General features: G+C 39.1%; 1 protein-coding gene across 1 annotated transcript in view; it reads right to left on the reverse strand.

The window, feature by feature from the left end:
* Window positions 1-18,293, reverse strand: part of Mib1 (MIB E3 ubiquitin protein ligase 1) — a 114,260-nt gene that overhangs the window by 20,167 nt on the left and 75,800 nt on the right. Inside the window, exons 13-18 of the mRNA XM_041659691.1 lie at window positions 10,147-10,279; window positions 8,570-8,656; window positions 7,060-7,221; window positions 4,245-4,426; window positions 1,943-2,135; window positions 116-194 (exon numbers count right to left, since the gene is read on the reverse strand). Coding sequence (XP_041515625.1) covers window positions 116-194; window positions 1,943-2,135; window positions 4,245-4,426; window positions 7,060-7,221; window positions 8,570-8,656; window positions 10,147-10,279 — 836 coding nt within the window. The remainder of the gene's footprint in view (window positions 1-115; window positions 195-1,942; window positions 2,136-4,244; window positions 4,427-7,059; window positions 7,222-8,569; window positions 8,657-10,146; window positions 10,280-18,293) is intronic.

An 18,293-nucleotide genomic window follows, 5' to 3' on the forward strand; every position in this document is an offset into this window, starting at 1 on the left:
CGCGTGCACACACACACACACACACACACACACACACACACAATCAAAGACGTAATTTTTCAGTTCGCTCTTATTTTTATGACACTGGGGAGGTTCCCAATAAGCTACTACTTACTCTCACAAGCACACATGTGTCCACAAGGTTGAAAGAGAACAGCTGCTTTCTTGTCAGAGCACACCACACATTCTTCAATCTACAGCAAAAGAAAACAAAACCAGCAGAGTGAGTCCAGCAGGCACACAGGATAGGTAATGTTAAGAGAGAAAGCATGTCCGCCTAGCAGCTGACCACCCCAGTGTACTCTGGGGTGTACTCAGTGTACCCCAATGTGCTCTGCCCTCCTGGCTGCTCATTCTCACATCCTTAGGTGCCCTAGCTTAACATGCACTCTTTCTGCTGTTCCCTCCCTCCTAACACATATAAAGACTCCATTTAATCTGAGGCCAGGGATAATGAGCTAAATGTTAATTTTCCTTTTTTGTTCCAAAAACTTTAAGGAAATCTTAATAAACAAGTATTAAAACAAATGGTTATGAGAAGACTAATAACAACAAAACCTTACCCAGAGTAGTAAATTGCTAAAAGCGCAAGAGAGGTGCCTATGTTACCTCAATCTAAGGAATTCTCCATAAAAGATCCCCTTTTGGGACCTGGTCAATTCCCATGCTGCTTGAAGTCCAAAGCTTTTAGGTTATTCCTCACCCTTGTCCTAAAGTCTTCTACAACCTACTCATAATTTCCATTTGACCTCATCTACAAAATACATTTTGTCAGGTACTGCAGCAACCGTGACTGACTCCCCTTTCCCTGCAGCTCACACCACTGCCCTTAGTTTCCCATTTGTTTTCCAGCATAGCTTTTTGTTTATTTAGTATTATTGTCCAGAAATGGCCACTTCGCACCCATCACTAACCACTGTCTTCTTGCTTGCTTTAGGAAAGGTTTACTCTTCAGCCCAAGCCTCAGGGATGTACACGGAGTGCGTATACTTGGCACTAGTCTAGTGCAGTAAAATCTGGTTGGTCTCTGATATTCCTGAACTCAAAAGCTACCTCCAATACTAATAACTTACTTAATATTTGTACAAGTTTAAAATATTAGAGCAAATTATCTAACAATCTCCTACTTGAAAGACAAGTCTAAGCACAAAATTTCCCCTATGCTTACTTCCTCAGGTTCTACTCTCATGAATGGAACAACTGAATAAAGCATTTTGCTCTGAGCAGAGGACGGCCTCCAAGCCTCTAGTAGTATTAACAAAGTCACACTTTCAACATTGATTATTAGCACTTAAAATAAAAACTTTTATTTCCTAATTCAACAAAAAGTTTGTACTAATTTGAAATGTATTTATATTTCCCAAATTACTGAACAATCCAAATAATTCGTCTAAAAATATCCTTTCCTCTAAATACTGGTTTTAGAATTTTTCTTCAATGAAGCTGTTGATTCCTCTTTAACCAGTTGGGGTCACTATTTTCCTATGGTCAAAGGCTCTGCTAATAACCCAGGAAATGTACTGAGTTCGTTAGAAGTCTCGTTTTGTTAAATTTTCTACAAATTTGAAAACTACATAGTATAAAATACAAAACAGAACTCAATGTATCTAAGTTTTAGAGGGCTTTGAAAGAAAAATAGTAACTATTTTTTAAGTACTATACTTTAGATGTAAAGAAGGAAATATAAGCTAAAAAAAATCTAGAGTTAAAATCCATGGATGGTTTTGTGATAATAATGAACATGGCAAAGTATTATCAGTAAAGTTAAACTAGAAATCAACTCGGAAAATCTGAACTGGTCACTTTAACTGTATAAATCACATATTACGGTATTTAACTCATTTGTAAGAACAAAGTGAGATAACTACCACATAGTCTAATATATGTTATGGTAATCACAGAACTCAACAGCAGAGAGAGCAACACATCACAGACTCATTACCTTTGTCCTGGACTGAACCTGCTCTTTACAGATGAGGCATTTCTTGACACGTGGGGAACACAAAGAACAAGTCGCAATGTGTCCACAGGGACCAAAAAGAGTATCTCTCTTCATGTCTGAGCACACCATACATTCCTCCAAGGTTTCAGAATCATTGCTAATCATAGAAGGACTCCGAGAACCCACTTGGCCACTAATAAAACAAAGTATGTCAAATCAAGCCCATCCAAATACTCTAAAAAGTTTATTTTTTTAACAACCTAAGTGTCATTGTACACATAAAAAAAGATTGTATTAAATATCAAATGTCAACAGCATTATATAAAAACCTTTCTTCTATTTCCTTTTCTATTCATATTTGCTCATTTTCACATCTCTACTGCTCAAAATAATAGATCAAAAAGGTACTAAATGCTTGAGCTTTCTTAAACTTATAAACCTCTCTGCACATTCTTCTAGTACCAGTCGATCTTCAAATTAAATGAAGACTCAATAAGGTTGAACTTCTAATAAACAGCTAAAAACACCAGCAAAAACTAATTTAATGAGCCAGGCTGGCCTACATGGTAGGTTTAGTCAGACAGTCAGAGGACCAGACTAAGCTTCTGTCTCAAAATAAACAAAACAAAAAGCTAATATAAGTAAAATTTAATTTAGAACATTTTCTATCCCAGGAATAAAACAGAAGCCTCGATTAGCATCGTATTGTGGTGTCAACTAGGACAGCACCACCAGAATTCACAAAGGAAAACACAGACAGTGAGACACTCCGGCTGCTGTCCTGACAGTCCACTGAGTGTGTTGTTCAGAAGGATAAAATTACACTACAGAAAGGTAGACTACATAGCATAAATATGCAAAAACAGGCAGGAAAATGCATGTATGCATAACTAATACAGCTATGGAAAGTAAACATGGGTTCCAAGAACTTAGGAATGCACATAACGGTTCCACTGTCCAAAATCATGACTGCAATAATTAAAGTACCTATTTCTAAATGCATTTATACTCTGGTAATAAAATTTTAAGTTCCTTAAAGATATACTTTAAAATATATACATACATACATACATACATATATACATTAAAGTATTTATATTGGGCTCAATAGTTAGCATGGGCTCCCAGTTCAATCATTTATATTAAAAAAAAAAAGAGCTGGAAAGATGCCCCAGTAATTAAGAGAATATACCATTCTTTCAGAGAACCCAAGTTCAGTTTCCAGCATCCACATTTGGATGGTTTATAATCTCCCACAACTCCAGCTGCAGGTGGATCTGAAACCTCCTGCCTCCATAGAGACATAATTGAAAGGAATCTTTAAAATATATTCTTCAATATCCTCTCTCTCTATGTATATGTAACAGCCAGTAGTGTGCCACCAACACCTCGCCAACCACTACTTGGCTATTCTATGTACAATTTAACAGAGGCGAGAAAACACCAAAGAAGAGAGAGAGCTACCAATATAGTCAGTAATAAGAAGTATAAAGGTCAAAAATATTTTCATACCATTGTTTGTATTAAAAAACAGATGTGGCTGGGTGGTGGTGGCACACAACTTTAATCCCAGCACGTGGAAGGCAGAGATAGGTAGATCTGTGTGAGTTCCAGGACAGCCAGGGTTGTTACACAGAAAAAACCTTGTCTCGAAAAAGAAACAAACAAACAACAAAAATAAACAAAAACAGAGATATATAATTTTTGCATGACTATCTCGGTAAAGAAAATATTTACACCAGACATTTTCATTAAAACAACTGGCATACTTAACTGTCAGAAAAATAGGAATATGTGAAAGGATCATCTTCAGGAAAAATGCCACAACCCATAGGCTGGCTAGCTCACTTGTACATTCTTTTAACCCTTCATTGCTGATAACTGTTTCCAAGCTCTTGTTGCAAAGTGCTAGAATTCTTACGAACTTTCAATGAGAGTAAACTGCCCTGTGGTAAAATGTCTAAAGCATTATCATAGAAAAATACTGTAACAATCACAGCATTTAGTGAGGCTTTTCCTAGTAAGGTTTTTCCTTATAAATTCCCAGAGCACATAGGATTCCTAGGAGATTAAGCTAGTTTAGAAAAGCTTTTTAAGTTTATCATGCACAAAGTGATATACATAACGTGGGGAACGTAACATGGAATGAGACATAGGTCACAGAGGAAATGCTTTCAAGTGCAGCCCAAAGACCTAAGAACTGCAGAGATCTGGATACCTGCAAGTCCCAGGACCTCCCTTATGAGTTACACGGCACCTTATGAGTAGAACATTCGGTTACATGATGATAAAGACTACAAACCTGACTTTTTCCTTATGACATTTTGCCAGCGCTTTGCAGAGACTTGGGTCAGGACAGAGATCCAGTGGTGATTGACCCTTCTTATTTCGAATGCTGAGGTCGGCACCATTGGCTGCCAAGAAACAGGCAATAGATGCTGCACTCTTCTTTTCTGCCCCCTGGGTACCAAGTCCCATTATTAACTGAAATCAAATAAAGAGTCATGACTTTCCCTTAGGGAAATCTGCCATCAATTATCACTAACAATATGTGTGTGTTTCAGTCCTAATGTGAACTCATCTCTCCCCACCCCCATGTTCCTTGATTTTCCACATTTGAGAACTGGCTCTGCAGTGTACAAGTGGACCAAAGTGGTTAAACCCAGTTGGATACCTGCCTCCTACATGACTGATTCAGAGACAGACACAGACCCAAAGTTAGGTCGATTAAGGCTGAGAAACTCAAGTGCAGGTTCTGGTTCTGGCTGAGAAGAAACTACTTTTGTTCCTATTCAGTGTTACTCTGGAGCTGCTACCAACTAACTCTCAATGTTTCTGAATCAAGGCAAAACTTAATGAGATGAATCAGCATCTGATTGTGTTATCTGAAATTGTTAAAAATCACTATCAAGATCCACTAAGCATCCATAATGAGCCATGCACTGTTTGAAGTACTTTTTATGATCTTCTACAACAGCCTATGGAAAGAAGGCTTTTCTCCATCTTAAATGATGATCAAGAAAGAAGGCACAAAGGAGTTAGGAACATACACCCAAGCCATGCAAGACAAAAATTCACAAACATTTTGCCATCAGATTCATTTATACTTTTCAAGATGGTAATAAAATTCATTTGGAAGTATAAAGGCTTAAAATAGCCAAACAATAAAAAAAAAATTGAGGACATCCATTCACTAATTTCAGCATGAGCAAACGCTGAATCCCAAAGCTACAAGACATTTGAGCAGGCATCCCAAGGCTAAGAACATGGACCAAAAGAAGAAGACGATTTATGTAAAGGGAGGCGTCCACAGAGAGCTAGCTGATCTTGGATAAAGGCAGCAGACATTCAATTAGAAAAAGACACTGCTCAACAAATGGCACAGGGACAGCTGGACATCAACCAGTAAGTGACAAATGAACTCTGATCTCTCTAAATAAACTCTAAATAAAGGTTCACTTGAACAGTGAACTTAAAGCAAGAGCTCAAACTTAAAAGCTTCTATATAACATAAAACAACAAAAAAAATGTAAGTAACCTTCATTTGGCCAAAATTTTCTTAGGATAAATAAACCATACATAATAATATTTAAGAAAGACATTCTGCTCTGGGCTGGAGAGATGGTTCAGTGGTTAAGAGCACTGGCTGCTCTTTCAGAGGACTTGGTTCAATTCCCAGCACTCACATGGCAGCTCACACATGTTGTCTGTAACTCTAGTTCTAGGGCTTCTGATACTCTCCATACAGACATACAGGCAAGCAACTCACCCCGATGCACTTAAAACAAAAATAAATAAGTCATTAAAAAGGACATTCCATTCTTCTAAGAACATTGTCAAAAATCAGTCATGGTGCTCATATACATAATCCCAGCCACTCAAAAGTCAGGCAGGAGGATCAAGAGTTTGAGGACAACTGAGCAAGACAGTGAAACCTCATCACAAAACACCACTGCCAAAAGAAGGACAGAAACATGCTTGTGAGCACAACTCCCTTCTTGACATCCTTGGCACTGCTGACAAGGAAGACATCACCAGACATTAGACTTCCAAGCCCCTCTTGATTTAGAGAAGCATCTTGGGAAACACTAGATCAAATGGAGCCCCACCTCTTACAACTTTCTAAGAATGAAAAACAGTTTTTGGAGAACATAAAAAGGATCAAATATCCATTCTGGACCTCCTTAACTGAGGAAGACCGAGGATGCAGACATACCAGTCATTATACACAGAACTGCTGTATCTGCACTTAAAACTTTCTCTGTACTTAGAGGATATAGTGTTTCTCCAGTGCCCAGAAACATACGGTACGTAATTATACAGGGAAACTTTTGTTTGAGCTAGGGTCTCACTCACCCCTAGACTGACAGGGAACTCACTATATAGTATATGCTGGTCACAAATCCTGCCTTAGCCTCCTAAGTGGGGGATTACAATCATGGTCTAGTTCTTGACTATGCTATCATTTCTATACAAAAACAATGAATACTAAATTATGTTCATTGCTATACCAAAGCATTGTATTGCAATTATTATCTTCCACTGTCACCACCACACCCAAAGACAAAGAGGAGGCAGCAGTAGGGGCAGTGGCAACACAAATCATAGATCAGAAGAAAATATGTACGTATCACATACTGATATCTCCTTTTCATATTATAGAAATAATTTTTGAAATAATTAGAAAAAAACAAAAGACATTGGAAGTGGGAGAGGGCTTCCCTAGCATGCATGAGGCCTTGGGATCAATCCTAACACCTCAAAAAATAAAAACCAAAAGAAAAGAAAGAATTCAAAAATTATAATGAGAAAGATTTGAGCAGATAGCTCTTCAAATACATGCGGTGTTGATCAAATGAAATGCTGGTCAAAATGAACAAGCATTAAGGGACTTCAAATTCAAACCATAACAAACACCCACTCTACCCTATTTGTAAAGCTGAAGTTAGAAAGAACCAAACTTTTGATAAGATGTAGAACAAATGCACTTCGTAGTGATCAGTAGTGTTGAAGTTCTGTAAACCCAAGTACAACTCTGATAAAATGTTTTATCCAACGCAGATCAGATAAGGATTAAATGCTTTCAAAGGTAGTGAGGGAGCATTATCTTTACTCACTGTGTTTTTTGATGGCTCCCAGGCAGCATCTACTTTCCCCACATCTTGCATGTCTTGTAGCTGGCGTAGTTGAGACAAAGTATGATGCCTTAAAGCCTCATGCAAAGGGGTATCTCCATCCTTATCCTGAATGTCTAGCTTAGCACCTGCACGGACCAAAAGCTGAGAGAGGGAAAGATGCCTCATTTGGATAATGTCTACACCTATAAGAAACTATAGTAAATCTACAGTAACAGCTCGAAATTTCAAGAAACAATTAATGTAAACATTGTTTGCTAAAATCTAACCACTTAGCAAAATGAGTTACTGCCTATCTCATTATGTGACTTGTGCAGCAACCTGTAAGCTCACTTTAGACTTTCGTTATGGTGTTTCAACAATCTTCCTAATCCTTTCTACAAATACCATCAAAGAGCCCTAAACAATAGCATCCAAAGAAACTAACCTTACTCTATAGTCTTACTTGTCTTGGCAAATCATACTTTGTCTCTTTTTTTGTTCTAAAAAGTATGTAAAATATCATTCTAGAACATATTTTTCAAACTTGATAAGTATCAGGACAACCTGGAAGTCTTGCATAACCAGGAATTTACACACCATTGTTGGTTAGTTTTCTGTCAACTGGACTGAATTTGGAATCACCCAGGAGCATACCCGAGAAAGTTTCTAGAGAGATTTAACTGAGAAGGACAGACCCACAATGAATGTGGGTGATACCTTGCAATGGTCTGGAGAGAGATTTAACTGAGAAGGACAGACCCACAATGAATGTGGGTGATACCTTGCAATGGTCTGGAGTTCCACACTAAATAGAAAGGGGAGAGGGAGACACTGAACTGAGCATCAGCATTCAACTCTTCTTGCTGACTGGGGACACACCGTGACCAGCTGCTGCTTCGTTCCTATTCCTGCCATGACAGCCTGCACCATTTCAGACTGTGAGCCAAAAGAAACCCTTCCTTAAGTTGCTTTTGCCCCTATTTTGTCAAAGCAAAGAGAAAAGCTGGTAATAAAGGACCCCTCCCAGGGTCCAGTCCCGCTGGCCTGGGGCAGAGTACAAGAAAAAACTTCCCTGCACATTTCCAGGAGGCACTGTGGTAGCTACTTCAGTCTCCAAACTTTTAAGAGTCACTGCTCCATAAGACCATGTAAACAAATACTTTATTCGGGTATTTTGTTTGAAATCACCAGATTAGTAAACTAAAAATATATAGCTCAATTTCCCATTTGCAGCAGCAAGTTCCCAGACAAAGCTTTTAATTTTACTGTTAACTACACACATTAAGAGGGATGTCAATTATTCAAATTGTTACTTTAAATTTTTCTCACTAACGTTATGAGAATTCAGAAGTCTAAGAACAATATGATGAAGACTCTGAACTAGATACTAATCCCTTACCCTAAAGTCTTAAGTTCTTGAATATGTCACTTTAAGAAGTGGAACACTGTATCATTTCAGTTTTTACAAGGATCTAAACATGAGTATGGTTAACAAGAAAAAATACTTTACCCTAACAATCTGGGTGTGCTGCCGTTCTACAGCAAGGTGTAGGGCTGTTTGCTGGTTCACATTCTGGATATCCAGGTTTGCATTTCCCTAACAATGAACACATTTAAAATGGTTACTGCTAGGCAACATTAAAGAACAAGAAAACTGTTAGCTACTCCCAAGGAACAGACAGCACTGCTGACTAGTTTCCTCCTTGGAAGCTGTCCTCACACTCTTTTCACATGGACACTGACAACCGACAGACAGCTGGGGTAAAATAAGGATTTCCTTTACAGTAACTATCTCAAGCCAGCTCACGGACGAAGCACACTGTGGAGCTGAGCAGGATTCTCTTTCAATATCCACGGAGAGAGCAAGTCCTACAAACTGTAAACACCTCTGAAAAGCAATGGTGTCTCCATATAGAATTCAGAGTTATTTTAGTGACTGGTCAGTTCACTTTCTCATTCAGTGAGAAGGTGCAAAGGGAAGCAGGAAGTCCTCCAGGCTCAGAAGAGCCCACCAGCCAACTAGCTCTGAAAGCCACCAATACCCACACAAGGGAAAGGACCTAAGGACAATTAACTGATTTTGAATCCAAGGCACTTTTGGCTTAACCTCTGCCACTTTTAAACCACTTTTGTAAGCATTTCACCATTTAGCCCTTTTCTTCGGTTCCTTAATGGTGTGAAAGTATAACCTATGTCACAGGGCTTATGTTAAGATTAAGAAATACAGCACAAAAATTTGCTTAGCATAATGCCTGGCACAACAAATCAAAATTAAGAACAGAATCAAAGCTTCAAAAGATACACCTGAACTACTAGGTTTCCAATAAATAAGTAATTTGTTTGTTTTCTGTGTGACGGTGTCCCTGAAACTGGAGTCACAGACAGTTGTGAGCTGCCATGTGAGTGCTGGGAATGAACTCAGGTCCTCTAGAAGAAAAGCCAGTGCTCTAAGTGTGGAGCCATCTGCAGCCCCCTAAACTGTTAGGTCTTAAAACCAGTCTAATCACAACCCTGAAACTCTAATGTGTTATGCCATATTCTGGAAGACACACATTTCTGGTTTGTTTTTATTATATGTATTTGTGTCTGACTGGTCGTGAGGTATCACTGTTAGCTCATCCTGTTATGCCTATTTAAATGTGAAAACTGGGGAGAGTATAAGCCAGTGTTGGAGAGAGGCTGGCAAGATGCAGCCAAGTCTGTAGTCCTGAGTTTGATCTCCAAGACCTCCATAATGGAAGGACGGAATCATTTCCTGAGGACTGTCTTTTGACCTCTACACTTGCGCTACACCGCTACACCGCAAAGGGTTGGGGGTAGAAAGCCAGTGTTAGGCAGAGACGCATACCTGCAATTCCAGCACTCAGAGGCTGAGGCAGGATACTGAGTTTTAGCTAAGCCAGGGCTACACAGCAAGACTGTTATATGCAAACAAACAAAAATAATCAACGTTAAAAGGCAGAGAATACATTGCTTCGGTTTTCATCATCATGTGGGTTTTATTGCAGCCTATTAAAGTCCACTTGATAAAATGAACGAAAGAATTAGAATGCTCTATGTCTGTTAAAACATAGCTGCCTCTCCTACCTGATGCACCAACAATTCAGCCACTTCCACATGATTATTCAGAGCAGCCAGGTGCAAGGCAGTATAACCATCATCTTTCTTCTCATCCACAATCCATGGTCTTGGTAATTTTGAGAGTAAAACACGCATTGCACTGCAAAGCAAATTTACATTATCTTTACATTTACATAGTATGAATTTCATTTTCTTCAGAAAAATATTCAAAAGAAATCCTGTTATCAAATGAGGCTCTTTTTTTCTTAAAACAAAAAAAAAAATCATGTCCCTACAGACAGAAATTGTTGTTATCATTCCCAATGTTTATTTAGCTTTTTGATATCTGAGAGCTAAACAAAGAATCCTCATTTGCCAAATAGAGCACAGAACATAAATGATACAGAGGCAAATTTCCTCACAAAAATATACGAAAAACTCATGAAGGTGTCACCCTCTAAAGTGGCCCTGGAACCTCATGGGGTTCAGAACGCAAAGGTCTCTGATGGCAGTTTATGAATCCCATGGAGCAAGTTCAAAGAGTCTAAGAATAGACTTTGAAGGAGCAGGTGAGATGGTTCCTGATACAGAAGAGCTCGTGCTGAACTTAACTGCCTGAGTTCATTCCTGGGACTCATATGGAGGATGGAGAGAACCTGCTCCTATAAGCTCTGCTCTGATCTCCACATGTGCACTGTGGAGTATCCATGCGCATGTCTGAACGCATGCGTGCATGTGCACGTGCACATCCACAAAAATAGACAAAAATAACTGCTTTTATAAATTAAGCTTTGGAGGATCTATGAACCTCTGAATTAGAACTAATACTGCCAAATTTTTAAGTTTTATCAGATTTTTGTTTTAAGTTCTACTACTTTTGTAGGCAAGGCTGTTCTTGAATTTTAGTCTCCCTGCCCCAGTCTCCCAAGTGCTGGGATTACAAACATGAACCCCCCATGCCCAGCTCCACTCAGATCAATGGAAAGTTATTGGTGGCACACTACATTACAAAATATTTGGATATCATGATATCGTGCACTGTCTACCACTCTTCCTATCAGACCACATGAGAAAAAAAAAAACTTTTAAGAGGTTTATAGTTTTTCTACAAAATTTAGAAGATATAGTAGCCATGAAAAACTGTATTAAAAAGAAAATGTCATGGGGGTGTAGAAATGGCTCGGCAGTGAGGAGCACGTGTTGCTCATGCAGAGGACCCTGGTTTAGTCCCGGCACCGTATGGTGCTTCAGAGCTGTCAGGCACTCCAATTCTCCAGCCTTCTTCTGACTTCCTCAGGCACCAAGCACAAATGTGGCACATAAACATTCATGCAGGGAAACACTAATATGCACAAATAAATCTAAAACAATTTTTAAGAAGAAATAAAATGTTATTATTTGAAAGAAATGTAAGGAAGGGGCTGGAGAGAGTTCAGTTGTTAAAGACCTCGCAAAAGACCCAGCACCCATATGGCAGCTAACAAAATTCTCTCCACATCCAGAGAATCTGATGCCCTCTTTTGGCCTCCTCAGGCACTGCATGCACATGTTTCATAGACATATACCAAACCCATCTACATAAAATAACAATAAATGTATCCCCAAAAGGCAGTATAAACCAGCCATGATGCAACAGGACCATGGTTCAAGATGACTGTCAGTTACATAGTTCAGACGATACAAGACATCATCTCAAACAAACCAACCAGTTGATAAAGAAGTGGTTCAATATTACAGTGCTCTCCACACAGCACCCAATTCTGGGGTAGAGGCACATACCTGTACTACTAGCACTTAGGAAGACAACCAGAAGTTCAAGCGCATTCTGACCTACACAGCAAGTTCAAAGCCAGCCTGAGAAAAGCTAAATTTCAGTGTTAACATTACTTATTAAACCAAAGCTATGCTACACTGATAAGAATGATAGTAATGGCCGGGCAGTGGTGGCGCACGCCTTTAATCCCAGCACTTGGAAGGCAGAGGCAGGTGGATCTCTGTGAGTTTGAGGACAGCCTGGTCTACAAGAGCTAGTTACAGGACAGGTTCCAAAGTTACAGAGAGAAACCTTGTCTCGAAAAAACAAAAAAAAAAAAAAAAAAAAAAAGATAGTAATGGAGTGTTTAAGTTTTAAATCTTTACTTTCCCTAACCAAAAATGTTCTGATAATGACTTTGCCTGATAAATTAAAAACTCCCAAGGCAAGTTACAAAATATGGGGAGAATAACTAAGGCAAAATAAAAATGTCATGGAAGACAGTCATCTTCATGCAGTATAATCTATGTAGTACCGTTAGTCTGCGTATATAGTTCAATTAACAACTTTTAAAAAATGCAAATGCTAAGACAGTATTTAGAATTCACCGGGCTGCAGAGATGGCGCAGCGGTTAAGAGCACTACCTGCTCTTCCAAAGGTCCTGAGTTCAATTCCCAGCAACCACATGCTGGCTCACAGCCATCTGTAGTGAGATCTGGAGCCCTCTTCTGGTCTGCGATCTACATGCAGGTAGAACACTGTATATATAATAGATAAATCTTTAAATAAAATAGAATTCACCATCTTTGTTCCCGTCACACATTGACAAAATAAGAAACTATCTGTGCAATTAAAATTAAAAAGAAATATGGCATTATTTAAGGCAAATGCCTCATCTTAAATAGCTAGAAATTATAATACTAGGAAAATATTTTTATTTTAAAATTTATTTATTGTATGTGTATGAGTATTTGCCTGAATATATCCATGTGTACTGCATGCCTGCCTGGTGTCCACAAGGGTCAGACAGAGGGCCTCAGATTCCCTGGAACCAGAGACAGCTGTGAGCCTCCATGTTGGTGCTGTGCATCAAACCCGAGTCCTACGCAAAAGCAGTCATTACTCCTAACCATTGAGTCATCTCTCTAGTACCCTCAACAAGGTACTTTAAATGGAAATGGTAATGTTTGACTTCCTATAGAAACTGTTAAAACATAAGATCAATAAATCAATCAACAGTTAAGTTATGCATGCAGGCAATAATACAGAAAGATTTTTGGAAGATATCCATACATCTAATTGGACCTTAATGATTAAGCTATGAGAATGAAATTACAATAAAAAAAAGATGAAAATTATGTCTCTATCTAGAAAATTATAGTCTGTATGAAGAGAGGTTTAAGAACACGTTGACTGTTGCTCCTGGAGCAGTGTCTGTATGAGATCTCTGCCCTTTGAAAGGAAAAAGATCATATTTACAAAGAGGAATAAATGGCTTGTGAGTCAGGAATGGGTCACACTTCTGATGTGATACTTGGGAACCTGAAGCAAGAGGTGGTCCCATGCTTAGTCAGTGATGATCCTTTGGACGTGGTCTCACCATGTACAGAGTGGCCTCTACAGGATTCTCCTGCTTCATCCTCCTCAGAACTGGGACTACAGGCTGGGCCACCATGCCCAACACAAATCTCTCGTTTCCCCTTCTTCCCTACAGTACACTCCTTCTAGACTCTTAATTTACACTATTCTTTTTGCCATTTAGCCTGCCATAATAGTCCAAAACCTGGGAACTATTCTATATGGAAGACAAGAAAATCATTCTGATGATTTTCCTGTTTAAATCTATAACAGTTGTCCCCAGTGGCCCAACATTCTTTAGATCAGTGGTTCTCAACCTGGGAGTCAAATAAATCTTTCACAAGGGTCCCTGAGACCATCAGAACAGATATTAACGTTATGATTCATAACAGTAGCAAAATTACAGTTATGAAGTAGCAACAAGAATAATTTTGTGGTTGGGGTCCCCACAGCATGATGAACTGTACTCAAGGGTCATCCTATCTTTCCTCTGAACACTTCCACAACATGGTCACCTCAACCCTTTATAATACACAAACATGACCATTTCATAACTTTCACAAATTTAAAATTAACACTGATTTAAAGTAAGACTTCCTAGCCAGGCGGTGGTGGCACACGCCTTTTATCCCAGCACTTGGGAGGCAGAGGCAAGCAGATCTCTGTGAGTTCGAGGTCAGCCTGGTCTATAAGCGCTAGTTCCAGGACAGGCTCCAAAGCCACAGAGAAACCCTGCCTTGAAAAAACAAAATAAATAAATACTTCCTAAAAATTAAATCTTCTTAAAATAAGTCTTAAGCTCAGTATGGTGTAGTGTGCCTTTAATCCCAGCCCTTGGGAGGCAGAGGCAAAAGGAGTTCAAGGACAGCCTCAACTACAAAGTGAGTACCAGGCCAGGCCAGCCTGCGCTATATAAGACCCTGACTCTAAGACAATATATGCGCGCGCACACACACACATAGCCTATCTTAGTATGCTTTTAAAAGAATATGAAACAACACTTAATGTTTGGTAAAACCAATCATTGCAAAATCAGCACTTGGTTTACTGGTGTTAACTTGTAAAGAAATGTTTATGCTCAGGACTGTTTCAAAGGAGGAGGAAGACAAATTTGTAAAACCCAGAGGAATGGGGTGTGTGCTGTGAAACTGTGTCTCCTAGAAATGTCAGAAGCTACACTCATGAAGTCTTACCAACATGGCTACTAAACACGACCTAAACAAGGACAACAGCAACAGACATGCTAATGTAGATTTGGGAAAGCTCACCTAAGAACTATAGGGATGTTGACAGCAGGAGAAAGAACACAACAAATGGTTATCCACTATCATATGGTCAGCCCTAAATACATATACATACAAGTAACTAAGCAGGCTATATCTATGTATTTAGGAATACACATACACACACGTGCATACACACATGCACACACAAATATAACAAGGAAAGAAACGAGGTCATGATTTGGAAAGAGAACAGTGGATGGGCATACATGGAAGGGTTTGGAGGGAGGAAAGGGAAAATATAATCCTTAAAAAGTAAAACAAAAAAATATTTGCAGTCAAAACAGAAGCTGGACATGACTAAGCAGGATATAATCATCGCACTTAAAAGGCAGAAGCAATAGGATCGCAAAGTCAAAGCTCAGGGTAAAGAAAGAGCCTGTCTTTAAAAACTAATTACAATTTTTTAAAGTGCAAATTAAGTAAAACGATGTATGGATTAATTTATTGCTTGCTTATTCATTTTTGTGGTGCTAAGGATGGAGGGGCCTTACACAAGTTCTGCCACTAAGCTATAATCCTAGGCCTCTAGTTATCTATGCTTTAAAAAAAAATTAAAGTTTATTTAATGTTCTTTTTTGTCTGCTCTCAATAACAAATTATACCTGTCCTATGGCTTGAGCCACGACAGTTTTCCACTTCTTACTTTTGATGAAGTTGAGAAGCCTGTGGAGCACAAACTATGTTCTAACTCTTGACCTGGGATCAGCGTCTTCTCATGCTCCCTCTGGAGTCACGGGCTCTCGCCACTTTTCACCCACTATCCACACAATAAACACTCTTGACACCTGGATGGAAGAGTGTGTCTCGGCTCTTTCTACATTACCTTCTTGACAAGTCACCACACAACCCACACTTGAGAGAAGCGTCCACACAGGCTAATGCACATTCTACACTGGAGCTGTGGGGATTCACTTTTGCTTCTGTTAAGATCTTCTTCTTCTCTCTCTTGAGATATATTTTAGGAGTATTTTTTTAAATGATTTATTTATTTTTATTTATGGGCACTGGAGTTTTGTCTGCATGTGTTGTCTGTGTGAGGTGTTGAATCCCCTGGAACTGGAGATACAGACAGTTTGTGAGCTGCCATGTGGGGACTGGGAATTGAACCCAGGTCCTCTGGTAGAGAGCAACCAGTGCTCTTAACTGAGAAGCCACCTCTCCAAACCCCCTCTTCAGAGAGCCCAATTAGAAACTTATCAACCCCTTCAGAAAAGTAAACAAAACATCACATGACCTTGAAAAGATAAAAACTATCTTTGGGCCCAGTCAGCAAGGTAAGCTCACAGATAGTTAACAAAGGGTCCCTGGTCCTCACCTCTATACATTGAGACCAGATCAGAGCAGTCTGTCCTTTTCTTTCTATGGAATGGGTAATTTAGGAACACACTATAGAACCTGAAAGTGAGGTTGCAGGCTCTTCTATGCAGCACTTCCAGCTAAGTTCAATGAGAACCTGTGGGAGCCATGCAGTTACATTGTTCCTAGCTTAGTATGTGTCGATCAGTTATCTTTAGGAAGTCAATTAACTGCTCCTTGGATTCCCTAAGATTTGGTGACACACTCTTCTTTGTTTCTCAACTAGTTCTTTTACAACAGGTTAAAGACGTGGTGTTTTATAGATAAGACCTTATGGCCAGCTAAGCAGGCATGTGTAAAGAGTGCCAATGAAGCATTAAGTTCCAGAACAACTAATAGTGGTGCCTAGCATAATCCCTGGCACACACATTTGCTGAATGACGAACACATGAGTTCCAAGAAGCAGAGGGGACAAGCAGCTGTCTACAATGGTATGTAGTGCTCAGATGGCACTAAGTCAATTTCTAGGGCCTGCCATGCTATTTGTAATGTATTTCTTCAGCTAAAGAGGGAACTTTTGCTCAAATAAACACAGCAGGTAAACGACAGAAGCCTTGCATATTAGTATCATTTAATTTTAAAACGATATTAGAACAGCATTATATTGGGTGTTCAATAAATGTTTGCTTAGCTAATTTAAGAATCCCTAAATAAAAGGTAAAGAGGTAGTACAGAACCCGTGACAGAACTTAAGACAAGTTCATCCATCCAGACAGAAGCCTTTGGAGCCGTGTCAACTGCAGACAGAAGAGTATCTGCACATGGAAACCACAGAGCTCAAAGTTGTGCTGAAAGAATGAAAAAACACATCCAGGCAGGGTATTAGAAACACCGGATCTTTGGTGGACTGCTGAGCCCTGGAGCAGGAATTCTCTTTTCAGTGTCACAGCCCAGCACAGAACATACTACCGTGTTCACTGCTACTGAACAGCGAAGTGGGATCATTTAGGACCCTGAAAATTGAATTATTTTTAAGTCTGATGTGTATCATCTCTAATGTGAATAATTAACAGTTAGAAAAAGTAGGGTTTTCTAAAATTTGTAAAAGTCTATAGCATTCCTTTAAAATACTTTAAAATAGTACCCCCTAACCCACCTCCAGCAATTTAACACTGAAGACAAAGGAATGTCAAGAACAACTCCCTTGTCTGGGTGCTGTGAAAACAGGTAGTTCTACCTGACTGAGCTCAGAGAACACATCTGGATTAAGAACAAGATGGACTTGGTTTCTCCTGTCCACTTTTTTTTTTTTTTAGGTTTTTGAAATTTAAATTTTATCTTCATGGGTTTGATGGGTTTGATGTTTTAATACTGCTCATCTTTGGTCAAAAACAAATGTCTATATTGAAATTTACTCTGAATGTACTATTAAAATTGAGAAAAAAGTATTTCTTGTCTTTAGGACAGTACATACACCACAAAGTTATGCCAAATTCATGACCATTTTAGTCTGTGGCTGGTTATAACTAAATGCTATTTAGAAAACTGGAGTCAACTTCAGACTTAGGTATAAGACAGTTCAACTCACACTAAAAGTCATCTTTGGACCTGTACGTGTATTGTTCAAAGCACACAGGGCTCTAAGCATTTCAGGACTCCTTACACACTGCTCTTTCCTTAATGATCCGACCCCACTCACACTTCAGGCTCCAGGCAAGTACTACTTATTGTGTCTTTAAAGCACCTATAGAAATAACTGGCCCTAAACACAACTATACAAAATCCCCATAGGCTAACAGCTGTGTAATACATTATTGTAAAAGAAAAAGAAATTTTTTAACCAACAAAAAGTCAGATTATGAAACATTTTGGCAATAGAGGGATTTTTACATCCCCCAAATCTGCCTGAAGACAGTCTTGCTACTAGCCAGGGTAAATGTTGTGTGCTCCCTCCCTTTTTCGCTGTGGTGCTTCTAAGTATAGTGACAACCACATGAGGTTTTCCTAGTCTCAGCACAAGCTCAGGGAGAATCTGGGAAATGTAAGTGGAAACATGAGACACCGCTTTATTTGGCAGTTCTTTAAAAAAAAAAAAAAAAAGCAGGACAAATGACAAAGCAGTGTTTGGACCACAGGAAGAACAATCAATAGGCAGAAAGCAAGATAGAAGTTTCCTCAGTCCCCAGATCGACAATCGACAGCTGAGAGACTATTTTTTGCTATGGTTGACTAAATATGGTCAGGGAAGAGAGAGGCACAA

The sequence above is a fragment of the Microtus oregoni genome, unplaced genomic scaffold (assembly GCF_018167655.1).
Source record: "Microtus oregoni isolate MIOR12 unplaced genomic scaffold, Mior012 000011F_ref0000422, whole genome shotgun sequence".
In the NCBI taxonomy this organism is placed as follows: Eukaryota; Metazoa; Chordata; class Mammalia; order Rodentia; family Cricetidae; genus Microtus; species Microtus oregoni.